Source organism: Crocuta crocuta, unplaced genomic scaffold (assembly GCF_008692635.1).
Source record: "Crocuta crocuta isolate KB4526 unplaced genomic scaffold, BGI_CrCroc_1.0 scaffold127, whole genome shotgun sequence".
In the NCBI taxonomy this organism is placed as follows: Eukaryota; Metazoa; Chordata; class Mammalia; order Carnivora; family Hyaenidae; genus Crocuta; species Crocuta crocuta.
In genome coordinates this window covers 3,605,373-3,624,273 of record NW_027532008.1, presented here as the reverse complement: position 1 = coordinate 3,624,273, position 18,901 = coordinate 3,605,373, and the positions used below count along the sequence as shown (strand labels likewise).

General features: G+C 56.0%; 1 protein-coding gene across 4 annotated transcripts; it reads left to right on the top strand.

The window, feature by feature from the left end:
* The first annotated feature begins 4,918 nt into the window (after positions 1 to 4,918).
* EXTL1 (exostosin like glycosyltransferase 1) lies at positions 4,919 to 18,895 on the top strand. Of its 4 annotated transcripts, XR_013337981.1 has the most exons (12): positions 4,919 to 6,024; positions 11,335 to 11,425; positions 11,737 to 11,844; positions 12,655 to 12,774; positions 13,356 to 13,488; positions 13,713 to 13,819; positions 14,807 to 14,896; positions 15,714 to 15,800; positions 16,171 to 16,331; positions 17,383 to 17,554; positions 17,737 to 18,326; positions 18,399 to 18,895. XR_013337981.1 is itself a non-coding variant. In XM_077775660.1 (11 exons), exons 1-11 carry the CDS (start codon positions 5,252 to 5,254, stop codon positions 17,905 to 17,907), a joined length of 2,013 nt encoding a protein of 670 aa, XP_077631786.1. In that variant the 5' UTR covers positions 4,919 to 5,251; the 3' UTR covers positions 17,908 to 18,895. The 4 variants fall into 4 exon arrangements, 3 of the variants coding, with proteins under 3 accessions (XP_077631786.1, XP_077631789.1, XP_077631787.1); XM_077775660.1 differs by having other exon boundaries at positions 17,737 to 18,895; XM_077775663.1 differs by lacking the exon at positions 17,383 to 17,554 and having other exon boundaries at positions 18,230 to 18,895.
* Positions 18,896 to 18,901: the final 6 nt, after the last annotated feature.

Below are 18,901 nucleotides of genomic sequence, written 5' to 3'. Positions count from 1 at the left end.
CTGATTTCACTGACTCCCATCCCCAGATCCCCTGGGCAGCTTCCATGGTCCCGCCCCAGGTCTGGGTTCCAGGTCTGAGTTCTCCACGATAGGCCAGAATTGCTTTGCATCCTGGTGGCGCCTGAGGGGGAAACCCGCTTTAGCTGGAGCTGGATCGAGATGAGTCCTGTGGGGAATGGCCATTAGGGGCTATCTGTGCTCCAGCAAGTGAGAGCTGGGACCCTAGAGCCTCTCATGGCCTCCAGCCCCCAACACTTGTGAATTCTGCAGTGAGACACCCAGAAAGCTCAGGGCTGGAGGAAAAAACAGCAACAGACAAGAAGCAGCAGATGGGTTGCCATGGTGATCACCTCCTGGAGCTCCAAGCATCTTGCTTTCTGAACAGAGATGGAGGTGTAGCCAGAAGAACATGGGCACAGGAGAGAAAGCCCAAGTCCTAGCCCTGATCCACCCCAGAGGGACAGCTTGGTGCATGCCGACTCACCTCCCCCTGGGTTGGAGGAGGGCAGAGGAGACCCATTCGTTAGGTGCCTGCTTTGTGCCAGGCATGGCGTGTTGAAGGTTGTCTATTCGTGATCTCATATAATCCTCTTCCCGGGAAGCCTTTGAGGAGTATGCTCTTATCAGCATTGTAGAGAGAGGGAAACAGCAGCACAGGGAGGTGAAATAACTTACACAGGAACATACAGCTTTTAGGAGCACCTGAGCCAATGCTCCAGACCCCTTTCTCTTGGAAGACTAGCTACATTCCACCTAGAAATTTCAGGTCCGTTCCAGAGAAGGAAAGATGGGACGGAGGCAGAAGCAGGGTGCAAAGAGGGAATACTCCAGATCAAACACAGTGATGTTAGCCCCCACTTTCTGCCTGGGCGCTTGGCCAGTGTGTTACCTGGCGCCTCGGGCAGGAAGCAAGCCCACACTCAGGCGGCCCCCGGGCTGTGTGATGCCGTGATGGCTATGAAGCCAACACTGCTGTGCTCCGGCTCTGGGATCCATCCAGGGCTCCTCTTCGTCTCCAGTGCACATCAAAGCTGCTTCAGCCCTGTAGGAAACAAGAGTGCTGCCTTCTCCCAGAAGCCTCCCCACGCCCAGGCCTTCTCCAGAGCCAGAGCCGAGGCCTACTCCTTCTTCCTCCTCACTACTGCCCCTTCCCTCCTGCCCTGTCCCACCCCCCTCTCCCCAAAGTGTTGGCTACTGTGCCATTGATCAGAGCCCAGCTATAGGACGGGAGCTCCTGGTGCCTTCGATGAGCCTGGAAGAGATTGGTGGAGGGCCCAGGGCTTGGGGCAGAGCCCAGCTGCATATTTTTAGCATGAGCCCAGCTCAGTCCTGCCTGCCTGGATCCCTGCCTTCTCCTCCTCCATCCAAGCTGCAGGGCAGCCCTGTGAATCGCAGGCCAGATGAGGCCAGGGCCCGGCCAGCCTGTGAGCCTCCCTTGCAGACCTGAAGGTAGGAGTCAGCTTGTATGTGTTGGCAAGTGTGGACTCAGGCATGAGCCAGCCAGGGTGCCCGGGGCTGGGGGTGCAGGAGCAGTCATTCCCTACCAAGCCCCGCACCAGCCGGCCCTGACCTCCAACCCTCCCAGGTATGTCTGCCCTTCCATTCATTCACTTATTCAACAAGTATTTGTTGGACATTTATGGTCCTAGTGCTGGGATGAGGCGCGTGAACGAGGCTGAAGCCTGAGAATCGAACTCCTGACCTTCTCCCCCAGATCGGCTCCCCACTCAGTCTTCCCCATCCCCACTGAGGGCAGCGCCATCCTGCCCGTGGCTCAGGCCAAATCTCACATCCAGCCCATCACATCTGTCATTTTGCGCTAGCTCGAAATACGCCCGGAATCCAACTACTTCTTACCCCTGCCACCCCAGTCCTAGTCACCATCACGGCTCCCCAGAGTGGCTCACCTGGGCCACGGGGCTCCCTGCTTCTGTCTCTGTCCCTACTCCAGCTTCTTCCCTGAGGTCCAAGAGGTGTCACAGACACAAGTCAGACCATGCCTCGCACGTCGCATGCACACACACACACACACACACACACACACACACACACCAACCTGTGCCCTGGCTTCTCCCCTGCTGCTGGAGTGACCAGACCTTGCACACACTTTTCACTGACTCTCTCGCCTCAGATGCCAGATTTTCAGCCAGCCTTCCCTGCTGGTCCCACGTAACCCTGCGGTTCCTCCCCTTCTCTCGATTTGTGGCCAAATAACAGGAGATATTTTATTTATTTTCACTCATGGCCGATCTCCCCACCCTGGGATGTGAACTCCATGAGGGCAAGATTCTGTCTGCTTTGTTCCCTGCTTCTAGATCCCACCTGGCCCACAGTGAGGGCTCCTTAAGTAGTTGTGGAATGTGTGAATGAATGAACCTTAATAAAAAGCGGTCCCTGCCTCCATTCTTGCCATTTCCTGTCTGTCCCCTTCTGGATAGCCACAGTGGTTTTTCTAAAAAAAACAAAAACAAAAACCAAAAAACCTCATACTTTTTCCTTCAAGTCTTAGGGTAGGAGTCACTGCCTGAGATGACTGCTCTGGAGGGGGACCAATCCTGGGAATCTTTGAGAGCATCTTACCCTGCACTGGGCAGCCCGTCTGTGCCCTCCCATAGTCCCCCCTCCTTGGTCTGTAATTGCCTGCTTCCTGGTCTTTCTCAGGGAAGGTGTGGTTCTGCAAGAATGGGGATGTACCTGTCTTAGGACACAGGTGCAATGGCTAAAGGACTGAACTGATTGGGTCCAAAGCCTGGCTAACATGTAGGAATTTAGGCCAGCTACCTGATTGCCTGGGCCTCTGCATTCCCATCTGTAAATGGGGATGATAACAGTACCTTCCTCAGAGGATTAAATGAGCTAATACACTTGCACTTAGAGTTGTGCATGGCACACGATAAGCATAATATGAATGTTAGCTGTTATTGTTCTTTGCCTGGCACAAAACCTGGCCCATGTTTAGTATTCAATAAGGAATTGTTGGATGAATGAATGAATGAATGAGTACCGGGATAGAAGGATGAAGAAGCGGCATGAGAACATAGAGGAACCAGATGGAGCCCGAGGAAGGTCAGCAGGCTCCCTGCAGGAGGGGAGCCTTTGGCTGATTCCTGTCGGATGGGGTGGAGTTAGCTGAGCAGCAGCCGGCAAGGGCAAAGGCCTCTGTCCTGTGGGAGAGCCTGATGCATGCAGGGAAAGTCAGTCCATCCCTCAGTGACAGACACTGTGGGCAAAGAGGCTCCCATGTTGGCTATTTTGAGGACGTTCTTGGGAGACTGAACTGTGCTCTTCCCTCAGACCAACTGCCCAGGGAGGGCAAAACATCCCCTGGCAAAACATCAGACGGAAGGAAGGCCTGCAAGGAAAGGAGGCTGCCACTTGCTGAGGGACCCCATGGGATAGGCCTGGATTTCACCTGCCAACCATCTCATGGTGAAGATCTCTACTCCCATCTAGACATAAGGGGACAGAGGCCCCACATCATCCAGCTGTTAAGAGGTAGAGGCTGTGTTCACTCCAAGTTGGCCGGTTTCCTGCGGCCTCCCTCATCAGACTGCGGTTCCTGGCAGCCAGGGTCTGCGTCTCCCTCTTCGCCTCGGTGATTCATCAGTGGGTGACGTCACCCATTCCTGATTCCCCTTTCAGGGCACAGACCAAGAAACTGAGCAAGAGAATCCCTCAATGGCTGTGGACTAAGAGATAGTCAAGTTCAACCTCAGGTACTATATGGACTGGAGAATGAGCATCAAGACCTTCCCTACAGAGCTCCAGACAAGGGCAGACCTGGGCACCTGTGAGGGGTACCAGGAGTGGGTCCAAAAAGGCTGCAACTAGATGAGATTGGGGGGGGGTTGTTGAAGGAGGGGGACCGATCCTGGGAATCCTTGAGAGCATCTTACCCAATCCCACCCCCTCCATTCTACCCCTGCCTTCCCCCATCACTTCATGCTTCATTTTTCTCACCTGTTGACTTTCTCATCGCTGATTTATGGACCCCCCACAAAGATACCCCCAGCTGGGGTGACCAGCGCGAAGCTCTAAGGAGTAGGGACAGGACTTCAGGGTTCAAACCTCATCCCCGCCCTGTCATATCTTAGTCAGCTGAGGAAGATACCACTCCCCTTCTCTGAGGTTCACTTTTCTTCGCTTGTAAAGGATGACAACCTCTTAACCCTCTTCTTTGGAGGCTTGATATGTGACTTCAGAGACTCAGGCTGTGACAGCTTGAGGCCAACTGTGAGGTGCGGGTCCTGCCGCTGAGGATTATGGGCCATCAAAGAAACTGGTTTGGAAGGGGTTAAGCCGAGACCCTGCCCCCCAGGCAGGAGCCAATCGGGGCTGTCAGGGGAGGAGCCAGGCTGGGAAATAGATCTAGCCGGGCCAGATGCAACCCGGAGAGGGACCGGGAAAAGACACCGACACCGGCGGGGGCTGGGGACCGCCATGGGACAGGGGCACGGGTCAGGGTCCCTGGCCTCTGCACCGCGATAGCTCCAAGCCAGAGGGTGCAGGACCAGCTGCTAGGTGTGGGGGAGGAGGGCCAAGCTCCCTGAGCTGGGGTACAGCGGCAGGGTAGGAGAAGACTCGGACCCAGAGCACTCCCAGCCCCCCAGGCAGAGGGCAGTGCTGCAGCCCGGCCTTGACCTCAGCTGACCCTGAGAGCCCACATGGGGTGCAGGGTCTAATTTTAGCTCCAGCCACTGGGCCCACAGCCCAGGAGTGCCCGCCCAGTGGGCACAAGGAGGCAGCCAGGGCTACTCAGGGGCCGCTTGGGCAAGGGGAGGACTGGGGAGGTCAGCCCTGCACCCTGGCCAAGCCACCTCCTTTGAGAGCCCCAACGGGTCCCCCATGGCCTGGCAGACTGCCCGCCTCTCCTTTGAGGCCAAGGTCAGGGGGTGCAGCCAGGAGGACAGAAGGCCACGGCCTTGCAGTGTGGTCAGGGGTTGCATCAGCCTGAGCAGTGCCCAGGGGCAGGGGCCCCTGCTGGGAGAGGGCAAAGGCTGGCGTGGCTGTCCGCAGGCCAACGAAACAGATTCCTGACTGTAGGAAGGCAAGGCCAGAAAGCCAGGTCCTACCTGGACTCCCTGCGCCTGGCTGGTGACCTGCCGTTTGACCTTACGTAGGCAGTCTGCTCTCTCCGTGGGCCTCAGTCTTCCCATCTATACAATGAAGGCGCTGACCTAGAAGGCTGATTCCAGCTCCACCCTCAAGCCCCTGCTCTTGCTTTCCCCCAGCCCTGGCTGCGGGTGGCCACATGCAGTCGTGGAGAAGAAGGTCCCTCTGGCTGGCTCTCTCAGTCTCTTGGCTCCTCATCCTCCTGAGAATCTTCCCCCTTCTCCGCCTGGCGGTGCCTGCCGGACCTTGGGCAAGTGCCCCCCAAGGCTGGCCCCGCTGGCTGGATGCAGAGCTCCTGCCGAGTTTCTCCCAGCCTGGGGAGCTCCCAGAAGATGCCTCGCAACCTCCTCACGGCCCCCGTGGCGGCAGCTGCAATTGGGGGGCTTGCTTTGATGCCTCGAAGTGCAGGGCTGGTGGTCTCAAGGTATTCGTGCACCCGGTGGCTGGACCTCTCTCTGCCGCTCACCGCAGGATCCTGGCTTCCATTGAGAGCTCCGGCTACCACTCGGCCAGCCCCGATGAGGCCTGCCTCCTCCTCTTCCTCAGCCTGGAAGTCCCCGCTGGAGAGTGCAGCCCCCTGCCCCAGCAATGGAATGGGGGAAGGAACCATCTGGTCCTCGGTCTCCACCCAGCTCCCTGCCCCCAGACCTTCCAACTGGGACAGGCGATGGTGGCCAAGGCCAGCCCCACAGTGGACACCTTCCGGCCTGGCTTTGACGTGGCCCTCCCGCTTCTCCCTGAAGCCCACCCATTGCGAGGTGGGGCACCTGGCCAGCTGCGACAGCACAGCCCCCTCCCCGGGGTGCCCCTGCTAGCCCTGGCAGATGAGAGGGGCGGGTGGCGCACAGCAGGCACTGACCCCTCTGTCTGTCCCTGGGATGGGCGCTGTGAGCAGGACCGTGGACCCGAGCAGTAAGTGGACCTTTACTCTTGCGGGCTGGGCGGGAAGGGTCTGCAGTGGGAGTGAGCCTAGAGGCCAAGGTGGAGGGCAGGATTGGGGTGGGATGGGAGAGTCGGTGAGGCCGGGCAAATTCAGCCTCTGCTGCAACAGGGGGTAATCAGGTTAGACAGAGAGAAACACCACCAAGATGATACTCCACCATAAGGGGTGTCCAAAGTGGGTTTTGGAGTTCTCCCTTGGGGGGAGCTTTAAAAACAAAAATGTGACTCACTTCTACTGACTCTTTTTCTCATATTCCGATTCCTCCTTCCCTATTATTTTAACATCCACATCTATGGTGCTCACTCTGTCCTAAGTTATAAATAGTTATAATAAAATAATACTAACTGCTATCATTTATTTGTATAAGCTCAGAGAGGTCAAGTAACTTGTCTGAGGCCATCCAGACAAGAGCACAGCCAGTGTTTAAATCCAGGGGTGCCTGTTTCCAAAGCCTGAAGCATTAGAATTCGGAGATTTAACCAAGAGTTTATAATCAACCCATCAAATGCCTCAGAGCCATGGAGATTACGAACTGGTCACAGATGGAAGTTGCTCCTGTGTCTAATTTGGGGGATTAACCTCTTAGGGAAACAGCTTTTGGTTACAACAAATATGAATGAGGTCAGACCTAAGGAAGAACTTCCCACCGGGAGACGTAGGAGGGGCATGGTGGCCTATGGGACATGGAGAGTTGTTCAGAAAGTGCTCTCTCCCTGGGCTAGTTGGGGTAACACACTTCAGGTGGTCAAGCAGTTAACCCCTAAGCACCCTTACGTCCACCCCTGCACTCCCGGGAGGCCAGCAGTGTCCAAAAGGCTGATTGGGCAGGCAGGAGCCAGAGCCCTTTGGAGGTTGTCCAGGGCCCCTGGGGCAGAGGGTTCCTTCTCCATCTCTGGGGCAGACCTGATGTGGAATCTGTCAGCCTGGTGTTCTTCTGATGCTCCCTCCCTCAGGTACCTCCCTGTTCTCTGCTACAACAACATGGGCTATTCTCAGCTCCTCTCCCTCCTAGGAATTCTTCACATGGCCAAGCTCCATTTTTGCCTCTGCTTCTCAGGGGCTCTCATGGGAATGCGATCACTCTCCCTCCTGAAGGCACGTGGGCTCCAGGGACCCCCCCCACAGCCAGTGGTAGGAATGGAATTGCCCTTCGGCCTGGACCCACCCGTAACGGGCATCCTCAGCAGTGACCTGAAAAGTCGGGGATCCGCCCCCCCTCTCCAGGCACCTCAAGCTCAGAGCTCAGACAGAGCTTCCCTTCAGTGAACAAGTTTTTCCTGCTCACCATGGGCCTGCCTCACTTTTCTGATTAGGCACTTAGCTACGCTTGCTTAGAGGAAGTTCTTTTTCAGCTGACTTTAGTGACTGCTATGTGCGGTTGCTGACTGGTGAACCTGAAGCTGTTTCAGTCTGAACTTCTTTGGGAAACAGTTAAGGAGCTGCCTTCAGTAGGTGAACTGTTGACTCACTGGATGTTTACCGATTGATCCAAAATTGGCCAGAACTGGTCAAGGCTTTCTAATCGGTGGGGGGGCACCCTCTAAGTAACGTTGTCGATGAGCGTGTATCCAGCGTGTGATGCCTGGCAGCCTCTGACTGCCCTCTGAACTTCCAGAAGTTCTCTCTTTGGCCTCAGTCCACCTGCAGGGGACAGGATTTACAATCTCCAGAGTAGCTGGAGCCTCAGTTTCCCGGAGGTGCCGGGCAGCTGCCTGAACCAGCCAGACAGTAGAGGGACGGAATGAGAGGGAGAGGCCACCAGCCACAGGGCAGCCCTCGGAGGGTGGCCTGAATAAACAAGGACTGGCCAGAGAAAGAGGCAATTCACCGTCTCTGCCACCATCCCACAGCCGCTGTCCCACATTCACTGGGCGGGGGAGGGGAGGAAGCCCACACGTGGGGAGAGCTTGCTCTGGGCCAGGTGCTGTGCCAGCCACTTTGCACAAGTCATGCACACTCAAGTACCCTTCAGGACAGATATTATTATTCCCACTTCAGGGAACAGGAAACTGAGGCTCAGACAGGTAGAGGGAGCCACCCAAGGCCCTTGCTTCACCACGGCCTCTCTCAGGTCTCTGATGGGGCAGCTATGGTGGTGGTAGCGGTGGAGTTGGGGTTAAACCGTGCACTTCTGGCTACAAAGCCCATATTTTTCCACCTTCGCTGAACAGTCTCCTGTTGCTTTGGAATAAGCCTCCACCCATTTAAATTGTTACTTATTTATTTTTATGAATAGGGAATTCATTCACATGGTACAAGATTCCGAAGGCACAAAAGGGTATACAGCAAAACTCCCTCCCACCCCTGTCTCTGGCCGCCCAGTTTTTCCTTCCTGGAGCCAAACACCGTTTCTAGTCTATCTTCTGTCTTTTCTGAGGTACTCTGTGTGTGCACAAACAGCTTGTATATGTGCTCTCCCTCATTTGGGGTGGGCTTTTTTTTTCTTCCATAAATTCAACACATATTTTCAAGTTCCCTGGCCTGTCTCCTTTGGATATAGGGGGCGTGGTGTCTAGGGACCCATGAAAACGTTTTCATTTCTTTGAAAGTCAAAAGAAAAAAACCGAACTTTTAAATAGAAGAAAATTTTTGGGGGTGCCTACGTGGCTCAGTTAAGCGTCCAACTTCAGCTCAGGGCATGATCGCGCGGTTTGTGAGTTCGAGCCCCGCATCAGGCTCTGTGCTGACAGCTCAGAGCCTGGAGCCTGTTTCAGATTCTGTGTCTCCCTCTCTCTCTGCCCCTCCTCTACTTGCACTGTGTTTCTCTATCTCTCTTAAAAATAAATACACATTTAAAAAATATTAAAAAACCCAACTCAGGTCATGATCCCAGGGTCATGGGATCAAGCTCTGCATCAGGCTCTGTGCTGAGCATGGAGCCTGTTTAAGATTCTCTCTCTCTCTCTGCCCATCCCCCCTGCTCATTCTCTCTCTAAATTAAAGAAGAAAAAAATAATTTAAACAGAATAAAATGTGTTAATATATATTTTAATGTTTCAGTTAAAAAAAAATTTTTTTTTAATGTTTTCTTTATTTCTAGGAGAGAGAGAGAGAGACAGCGTGAGCAGGGGAGGGTCAGAGAGAGGGAGTCACAGACTGAAACAGGCTCCAGGCTCTGAGCTGGCAGTCAGCACAGAGCCCGACGCGGCGACCGAACCCACGAACCGCGAGATCATGACCTAAGCGAAAGTCGGACGCTTAACAGACTAAGCCACCCAGGGGCCCCTCAGTTAAAAAAAATTTTTTTGAGCGAGGGAGCGAGCGTGCGCATGCACACGCATGCACAAGGAAGCAGGGGAGGGGCAGATGGAGAAAGAGAGAGTCTTAAATTGGTTCCACCCAGCTAGAACCCACTTTGGAGTTCGATCTCATGATTGTGAGATTATGACCTCAGCTGAAATCAAGAGTCGGCTGCTTAGGGGCACCTGGGTGGCTCAGTCACCTTAAGCATCTGACTNGGCACTAACAGCACACACCTCCCATCTCTGAAGGAGTTGCCGTGAGAAGGAAGTGAGTTAATATGTGTAAAGCACGTGGTGCCTCAACAAAGCATGTGCTCGGTAGAAGGCTGGAGTGGCACGGCGCATTACTCCCACAGTGGGGGCACAGAGGAGGGAGCCATCGCTGGAAAGATCAAGGAGGGCTTCCCAGAGATGAGGTTTGAGCTTAGACATTAAGATCAATAGGAGGAATATCTTTGCTAGAAGGCAGAGAGGGGTGTCCCAGACACTCCCTCAGGAGAAGGGTCTACAGAGACACAGAGGACGGAACAGTGGAGGTTTGTGAAGGTTTATTCAGAAAGCCCTTTGTCTCTGGGTTCAATGTTTAATAATTTTTTAATATATTCTTTTTTATTTTTGAGAGAGAGAGAGATAGCATGAGCAGGGGAGGGTCAGAGAGAGAGGGAGATACAGAATCTGAAGACAGGCTCCAGGCTCTGAGCTAGCTGTCAGCACAGAGCCCGGTGCGGGGCTCAACCCCACAAACCTTGAGATCATGACCTGAGCCGAAGTCAGACACTTAACCGACTGAGCCACCCAGGCGCCTCTCTCTGGGTTCTAAACTTGTAGGTTTTCAGCACCCAAGGGCTTTACTGGGGAGGGGAGAGGGGCTGTAGCTGGCTGGTGCTGTGGCACCAATGAAGTGGAGAATGTCCTGTTGTTTGACGTGTGGCTTCTCCCAGGAGAGGCCTGGTGGCCACCTGAGCAGTAGAGACAGAAGGCGGGAGGCAGGACCCCTGGGAGACCCCTAAGCAGTGGCTCTGGGGTAGTTCAGATGACCCAGCGGCAGGAGTTCACATATTTGTTCTAGTTTCAGCTCTGCTCCTTTCTGAGACTCTCAGCTAGTCCTTGGGTCTCTTTGAGACTCAGTCTCCCCCATCTGTTCAATGGGGGGTAGTCCAGAGGCTAAGCACTCCAAGGACTGCTTCTTGAAGGTTCAGACTCAGACCAGATAGGCTGTGGCTGTGGAGGGTCCTGGGACCCTATTCACCAGTCCCATTCAGAGCAGGCCTGTGAGCCCAGGAGTCTGGCCTCTCTAGGCCCTCCCTGCACCTTCCAGTAGCTAGGTCATGGGCACTGCTTCCCTGGGGAGGGAGAGGCAGTCCCAGGGAGGTGGCTCCTGCCCATCCCCCACAAATACATACAGCCTGAGTGTGGCCCCGGGAAGTTGGGGGAAGAAGGTGGGAGGAACAGAGGAGGCCTGTTCTCTGGGCAAGAGGGCCTCTGGACAGCAGCTTCCTGTGCGGTTCCAGGCTGGGGGCCCAGCCTACCTCCTGACAGAGGAGCCTTTCATGGGCCTGGGCTTTCGGGATGGGGGGGGATGCAGGGCAGGGGGCCAATCAGGTGAGGGCTGCCTGAGAATCTGTGTGTGGCAGAGCAGTGGGCAGGCAAACGTGGGCCTGTCCAAGTCGGACCAGGCCTCGGAAACAGCTGGTGCCACCACCTCCCATTCCGCAGAGAGGAAGCCGAGATCCAGAGAAGAGAAGGGGAAATGTGGGAGACCACCAAGGCTAGAGGTGGGACTAGAAGCCGGGGCCCCTGACTCCTAGCCCGACTGTGGGTGAGGGGCGAGTGTGAAGCTTGGTGTGTGTTGGTGTTCAGTGTGTGGCCGTGTGTGTGCATGAGTGTTAATGTAGGAAGCACGCGTGATGGGTGTGCACGTTGTGAATTTGGGAGTGTTCGTGTGGGGGGTTGGGGAGCCATCAGGGAGCCAGGTGGGGTGAGAGGCAGCTGTCTCAGGCCTCATATGTGTGAGACCCCCCTCCTGTACCTCCTTAGGACCCACCCTGGGGGACTGCTACCCGATGCCACCTTCTGCCTCATCCCCAGCCACCGTTCTGCTGCCTTGCACTTCCTCCAAGCCCTGCAGGTACACCCCGAACTTAGGCACCCCCTGCCCCTGTGGTCCACACTCCTGAGCTGGCAGGGTACTGGGGCTCAGGCCAGCGGGAAGGGGCAGGGAGCGGCCCATGCCTTTCCTCTGGGACTCGGGTGTGCCTACAGCCACACTCACCACACCCTCTCTAGAACAGCCCACCGCCCCCAAAATACCACTTTTCTCTCTTCTTTGCCCCTTGCCCCCAACCAAAGTGGCTGCTAACTTGGAAGTAGGGGAGGGGGAATGTGTGTAGGATAGGACTGGGCTCCCCAGGGCTCCCCAGTGACTCCCCTTTCCCCCAGGCTGGCTGCATCCCTGTGCTTCTCAGCCCTCCGTGGGAGCTGCCCTTCTCCGAGGTCATCGATTGGACCAAGGCGGCCATTGTAGCTGACAAGAGGCTGCCATTTCAGGTAGCTCAGGGCCCCGCCTCCAGGACATGGAGGACTCTGGGATCTCGGCCCCCAGACTGATCTCAGTCTTCATTCCTATCCCCCGTGTGTGGATGTGGATGATTTTGCCCCAAGCCCCAAGCCTCAGGGGCTCCCAGAGGATCAGAACTCCTGAAGGTACTAAAAGCAAGTTGTGAGCCTTTTCCAGCCTCAGTTTCCCCACCTGTTCAATGGGATAGGTGAGATCAGATGATCTCCATGGGCCCAGCCCCACTGGTCCATGACTGGACTAATTTAAGGGAAAGCCACAGAAAATCAAAAATCGGAGTGCCTCCATGGGGACTGGGGTGGGAAAAACAAAATGCACAGTGACTTTTCCAGCTGATGAAACTAATCCGCCTGGCTATGAAAATCTATGCTGAAGCCTTGACTCCCCTGAGAAGGGAGAGAAGTATGGCAGTTAATAATAATAGCTGCCAGCCACTGAGTCTCTACTATCTGCCAAGCCCTTATTGTGTATTATCTCATTTAATCCTCATAACTACCCTATGAGGCAAGTACTATTATCATCCCCATTTTTCAGATGACAGAGACTCAGAGAGGTTAAGTAGTTTGTCTGCAGTCACACAGGTACCAAGTGTCATGGAGGCCCAGCTCTGTGTGACCCTTGAGCTACCTGGGCCTTGGCCAAGGGTGTCTTCTGCTAGCCGACTTAAAAAACCATGGGGAGAAGGCTTCTGGGTCCCAGACCTCCAACCTGGATTGTCCCCACCCCAGAGTCAGTCAAAGACAAGGCCCCATGATGTCTCCTTTTCTCCCTCTGTGCTTCAGGTCCTCACTGCCCTCCAGGAGATGCCCCCCACGCGGGTCCTTGCCCTGCGTCAGCAGACCCAGTTTCTATGGGATGCCTACTTCTCCTCAGTGGAGAAGGTCGTCCATACCACCCTGGAGGTGAGGGGCACTTCCAGGCTGGGGGCCATGGTGCTTGGCTCCTGCCTCTTCCCTGCTCCTTCTCCACACCACTCTCTCTCTGGGCGCCTCTTCTGTCCCAGTACTTGGACGTCCCCCTGGAAGACGCCTCGGGATGAATCAGACATGACTCTGAGCTCTTGGACAAATTCCTTCTCCAGTCTTGGCCTCAGCTTCCCTATCTGTAGAAGGACAGCTCTGGCCAATAGATTTCAAAGCAGGTGCCACCTTGCCAGTCCAGGTGATGGGTAGTGGCTGCCTGGGGTGTCGGGCAAAAAGGGATTCTGGGTCCAGAAAGAATGTCACAACTTGTTAGCCATGTCTGCCACGAGGGAGGAAAGAAAGGGAGGAGCAAGCTCACCGTCATCTGCCACCCCCAGACATGATCACCGAGTGTCCTTACTCTGGACTTCTGCGCCTGAACCCCTCGGTGATGCAGGGGCTGCCCTCCCTGAGCCTGGAGGGGGGAGGGGCGGGGCTATGCCAGGGCCGGTCCCCACTTCCACAGACCCTGTCCCCAGCCACACCGGCCACTGCCTCTGCACGGCCCTCTCATTTCACAGATTATTCAGGACCGGATCTTTGGAGCATCTGCTCACCCCTCGCTACTGTGGAACAGCCCCCCGGGTGCGCTTCTGGCCCTGCCCACTTTTTCCACAAGCCCTTCGGACTTCCCCTTCTACTACCTACAACGGGGTACGCCCTGGGGGTGGGATAACGGGGTACACCCTAGGGGTGGGACAACTTGAAGTTTCCCCACCAACTCTTTCCAAGCCCATCCCAGCCTCAACCATACAGCCCGGCGAAGCCCTTCCCTGATTCTCCAACAGCCCTCCTGGCTCCCGGAGTCCCCAGCTCTGGTCACTCTTCAGGGGGTCCTGTCCCCTCCTACCCTAACAGCCTGTGTCTCATTCCCTCAGGGTCGCGCCCTGTGGGCAGGTTCAGCGCCCTGATCTGGGTGGGGGCCCCAGGCCAGCCCCCCATGAAGCTCATCCAGGCGGTGGCAGGCTCCCGGCACTGTGCCCAGGTCTGTCCCCTTGCCAGCTGGGGTCTTGGGATCCAGGGTGGGGGCCAGGACAAGGGCAGGGCCCTTGAAGACCATCTAGACCATCTAGACCCCAAGCATAACCACACATTTTGGGGGAGGAGGCACATCTCTGCCCTCCTCTTTAAGTCCCAAGTTTCTCGTTCCTTTCCTCCCCTCCCTCCTTCTTGGAAACTGACAAAATCATCTAAAAAGCAGGTGCCACTTGGGGAGGCTGGAGAAGTAAACATACATCCATGTGTTAACTCAGCAGTCATTCTCTGAGTGTCCGGCCATGGGCTTGGTACTGGGGTGCAGAGAAAAACCAGGAAAGGATTCAGCCCTGGATTCAGATTCAGTCAGCATTCCCTGGCACACGCTAACAAATCTCACTTCCAGCAAAGCCACGTAGACTCTTGAGAGGACTCACAGGGGAGGAAAGCACTTAGCTCAGCCAGCGACTGACAGAGCAGCTCTACCGATGTGACATTTGAGCTGGGCTGAGAATGGTAAAGGAGCAGAAGAGAATGAAAGCCTTTGGGAGTAGATGGGGATGGGGTCAGGGCCCAGGCTGGGGGCTACCACAACTGACTCATTTTTTTAATGTTTATTTATTTTTGAGAGAGCATGAATGGGGGAGGGGCAGAGAGAGACAGAGACACAGAATCGGAAGCAGGCTTAGAATCGGAAGCTGTCCGCACAGAACCCAATGCGGGGCTTGAACCCACAAACCATGAGAGATCAGGACCTGAGCCACAGTCGGATGCTTAACCGACTGAGCCACCCAGGCGCCCTGACAACTGACTCTCTCAAGTTCTAATGCTATAGGTAGTAGCTACCTTTGCGTCTCTGGAATTTCTGCCTTCCAGATCCCCAGAGGCAGAAACTGGGCAGCATTGATGAAAGACCTTGGCTCCAACTAAACTCTTGCCCAAACTCACAAATACAGCTGCTCTCCCAGACTTCAGGAACACCTTCCTTTCCTCCTAGATCTTGGTCCTCTGGAGCAGCGAGAAGCCACCCCCACCCAGGTGGCCTCAGACAGCAGTGCCCTTGATAGTCATGGACGGGCAGAGGAAGGTGAGGAGAGGAGCAGAGAGGGGCACAGGAGGGAAGGATCCTGCCCCTGCCTGCTGGGAACCGGGGAGGGCATACACAGAGGGCTTCACTTGGGCCTGAGCCAAACCTGGACTTCAAGTTACGCCTGCAGCTGGTCAGGAAGTCCTCCTTCACTCCTCACTTAAGTACCTCTTTAGGCAAACTTTGCTCTCGTGCTGTGGTAAAGCTTCTTGGAGCGGACGGTGGGCTGTCCGACGCGGGTTTCAGTGACAGGCCTGATAGAAAGGATTCTCTTCCATCCCTGGCCCTTCTGAATTGTGCTTCCAGAGAACTGGGGTTTTATGTGATCAGGGGAGGCAAAGGGAGTGATGCCGGCTGTCTTGGATGAGCCAGAAGAAAAACCTGGGATCTTAAGGAAATGGGGAGAGATGGCAAATTGGGCCAGAGGACGGTGGCTTCTGAGGCCTGGAGCCACCTGTGTGCTGTGTGGTTCTGGGCAAGTCCCTTCATCCCTCCGGATCTGTTGCTTTCAAAGGAAGGATGTCTGACAACCCCTCGCAGGGTTGAGGTGAACACGTAATGTGACAAGAGAGGAATTTTGAGGTGTTGAAGCTAGAAGGGTTCCTACTGCCCCATTTTACCACAGGGGACCTGAAGTGCAGAGAGGTCGAGTGAGTTCCAGGTCCTAATTCCAGCCTTGCTGTCTGCACTGCCTTTCCTTCTACACTATGTCCGCCTGTCTGTGGGGGCTCCCGCTTAGCAGATATGCAGACAGTCCCCGCAGGAACCTGGGGAGGGTTCCCATGGCTGAGTTGGCCTCACCTCCCTCCCGCTGCAGGTCAGTGACCGCTTTGTCCCGCACAGAGCCATCAGCACAGACGCCATCCTCAGCCTCGACGCACATAGCAGTCTTACCACAAGTGAGGTGAGGACTGGGCCCCAGTATGGGGGGGTGGGGGGGGACAGAGCCAGAGGGTCCCGGAAGCCCCTCCGATTCCCTGAGCAGGGAGGAGCCGGGGACCAGAGCAGAGGTACATCCTCCCACTTTTGAAATTACCCCAGGGAGCCAATCACCCTCCTCCTCCACAGCCTCTCGAAAACAATCTTCACGTCCCAACTGAAAAGTATTGTTTCTAGCTCCCAGCTGGGACACCCCGCCCCCACCCTCAAGCACTCCTGGAGAATTTTATGCTCCCATCTCCTCTCTCAGCTTGGCTGGCCTTGCCTCCGTATCTCTGGATGTTCCTAGCCAGTCAGGAAGGCCCTCCTCAGACCTCACTTAACTATCTCCCCAGGTGGACTTTGCTTTTCTGGTGTGGCAGAGCTTTCCCGAGCGGATGGTGGGCTTTCTGACGTGGAACCACTTCTGGGATGAGGCCCAGGGTGGCTGGGGCTACACTGCTGAGAAGACCAATGAGTTCTCCATGGTTCTCACGTCAGCTGCCTTCTACCACAGGTAAAGATGGCGGCCGTGGTCCTTGGAGCAGAGGGCCAGAGACCCCCTCTCTGAACCACGAGCAGGGTGGTGTGGGAGTGAACATAGCAGTCACTATGTGACCCTGGAGATCCAGGGTCAGGGCTCAGATCTGCCCCATCCCTGTTGTGTGATGGGCAAGTCTCCTCACCTCTTGTGAGGCTCAGTTTCGTTATCGGGAAAATGTCTTTACCTCACAGGGCTGATGTGATAATCAGGTAAGAAAACCCTACGAAGGCCTTGGCACACAGGATGGTCAACAAACAGTAGCTAGTGTTGGTTCAAATAGAGCCAAGTAGAAGGTATGGACAATATTTGGATTTGGTGATGGTGCTAACAAGAGAAGGGTCCCGAAGCTTTATAAATGTGTGTGTGGTGGGCTGGGGACTGTCCCCGACCTTCCAGAAGTTGACCGAAGCACCTGTCTTTGGGGCAGGGACTGAATTCTAGAAGGCCCCTTTAGAGGTGTTCCTTAGACGTGTTTAACCAAGTATGGGTAAACTGGAACCTCTAGTAGATTCTGCAGGGAATTCTCAGCAGAGGGAAGAATGCCCCTAAGGTCTGCAGAGTGGGCCTACGGTGTTTAGTAGGAGGCCTGTGTGAGGCAGGGCTCACCCAGGGCACCATCAGCCTGCTTAATCCACAGCCTTCCCGAAGCTGGTCTTTGGAACCTCCATATTTAATGGCCTTGGAACCAGCTGACCGCCCCCCCCCACCTCATTCTGAGTTCAGACCTCAGAGCCCCAGGGGTGGGGGCCCTAAGGAGCTATAAGGGAGAAGGCAAGGAGGACGCCATCTGCTGAGCACAGACATCAGAACCACAGAGCACAGAACAGTAGAGGGAGGTTTGGATTTCTGGTGTGAGCTCTCTGAGATGGCCAGGGCTCAGAGAGGGGAGCAGGGGTTTCTAAAGAGGCTTGGGGGTTGAAGTCAAAGGGAGAGTGAGGTCAGGAGGGAGGAGAGTGGGGCCTGATGGAGACGGGTGGTGTGTGGATTTGGCTGCAGCCTCTGCCTGTCCTTCCCCCTTTACCAGGTATTACCACACCCTCTTCACCCACTCCCTGCCCAAGGGTCTGAGAACCCTGGCAGATGAAGCACCCACTTGTGTGGACATCCTGATGAACTTCCTAGTAGCAGCTGTCACCAAACTGCCCCCTATCAAGGTGCCCTATGGGAAGCAGCATCTTGAGGCCAGATCTCCACTGGTGAGGAACAAGGGCGACAGGTTGACACTGGGAGGGCACTGGCTGGGGAAGGGATTCCCCCTCACGGTCTAACCCAAATCCTTTTTTGCTGCAGGGTTCAGGAGCGTGGGAGTGGGTTCGGGGGCGTGGGGTGGGTTCAGAAGGACAGAGGAGACCCCCAACTCTTTTCTCCTCCCCTTTAGGTGCCTGGGGGTCGGGAGCCGCAGCCGGCAGCCCGAGACTGCATCAATCAGATGGCTGCGGGTTTCGGCTACATGCCCCTGGTTTCCTCTCGCCTCCGTCTGGACCCAGTGCTTTTCAAGGACCCGGTGTCCGTGCTGCGCAAGAAGTATCGCAGCCTGGAGAAGCCCTAGGAGCGGCCAGAGGAGCCCCCAGCCCTGCTCCCACCGGGCGCCGCACCTGCTCATGGCGGGGGAGCGGGTGCATCAGCTCCTCCCTGGGGACAACTGGAGACCCAATCAAGGCAGCCAGTTAGCTAAACGTCAGATCGCTCTTGGCCAATCACAGCGCTGGCGTACCAAGGGGCGGGGCCTCGCCCCCCCTCCCCCTCCCAGCCCAGCGGCTAGTGGCAGGTCAGGTGCAAGGCGCTTGGCTGCGGTGCCTCTGCCGTCGCTGACCCCTTGCCTGGAATGCCTTTCTCGGCTTCTGCGGAGCTGACTTCTACTTGTCTTTCAGATCTTCGCTTTCTCCACGGGCTTGACTGACCCCCTGACCCGGATCCTCTGAGCTTTCGCGGCCGGGTGTTCCCACACTGTTCGTGCAGCTTTGCAAGGTACACAGTCAGGCCCCAGGACTAGCCTGGGAGCCCCGGGAGGGCACGGCCATGTCCTCTTCTCTCCGGCAGGTGCTTCACAATATTTGACGGACAGCTAGAAGAGACATCAACTGCGTGCCCAGCCCTGTGCCGTAGTCGGGAGTGTGGACAGTGTGTTGAGTGAGACAAAACTCTGTCTTCCCCCCCTCTTCCCCGGCCCACGGGGTTGCTAGTCCGGCAGGAAGGCAGCTACCCGCAGATGCCTGTGTTGCCAGGCATGATCTTCGCACCCCAGCAGTGGAGCAAAGAGGCGCTGAGAAGCCAGTTTCGGCGCTTTCTTCCCGACCTGGCGGAGCGTAGGGCCGAGGAGAAAGGGGCTGAGAACGCAGGAGGTCCGTCCCAACCCAGCCCCGGGGGTGGGGGTGAGCAGTGATACCCTCAGCTCAGGCCTGGCCGTGACTCTGCACTACCAGCCAGGACCACTAGAGGTCAGCGCCACACCGCGCTCCCTCTGGGAAAGGGACTGGATCTACAGCCCCTTTGGTTCAAGGCAGGCGAGGGGACGTGGAGAGGTGCTGCGGTGCAGCCCAAGG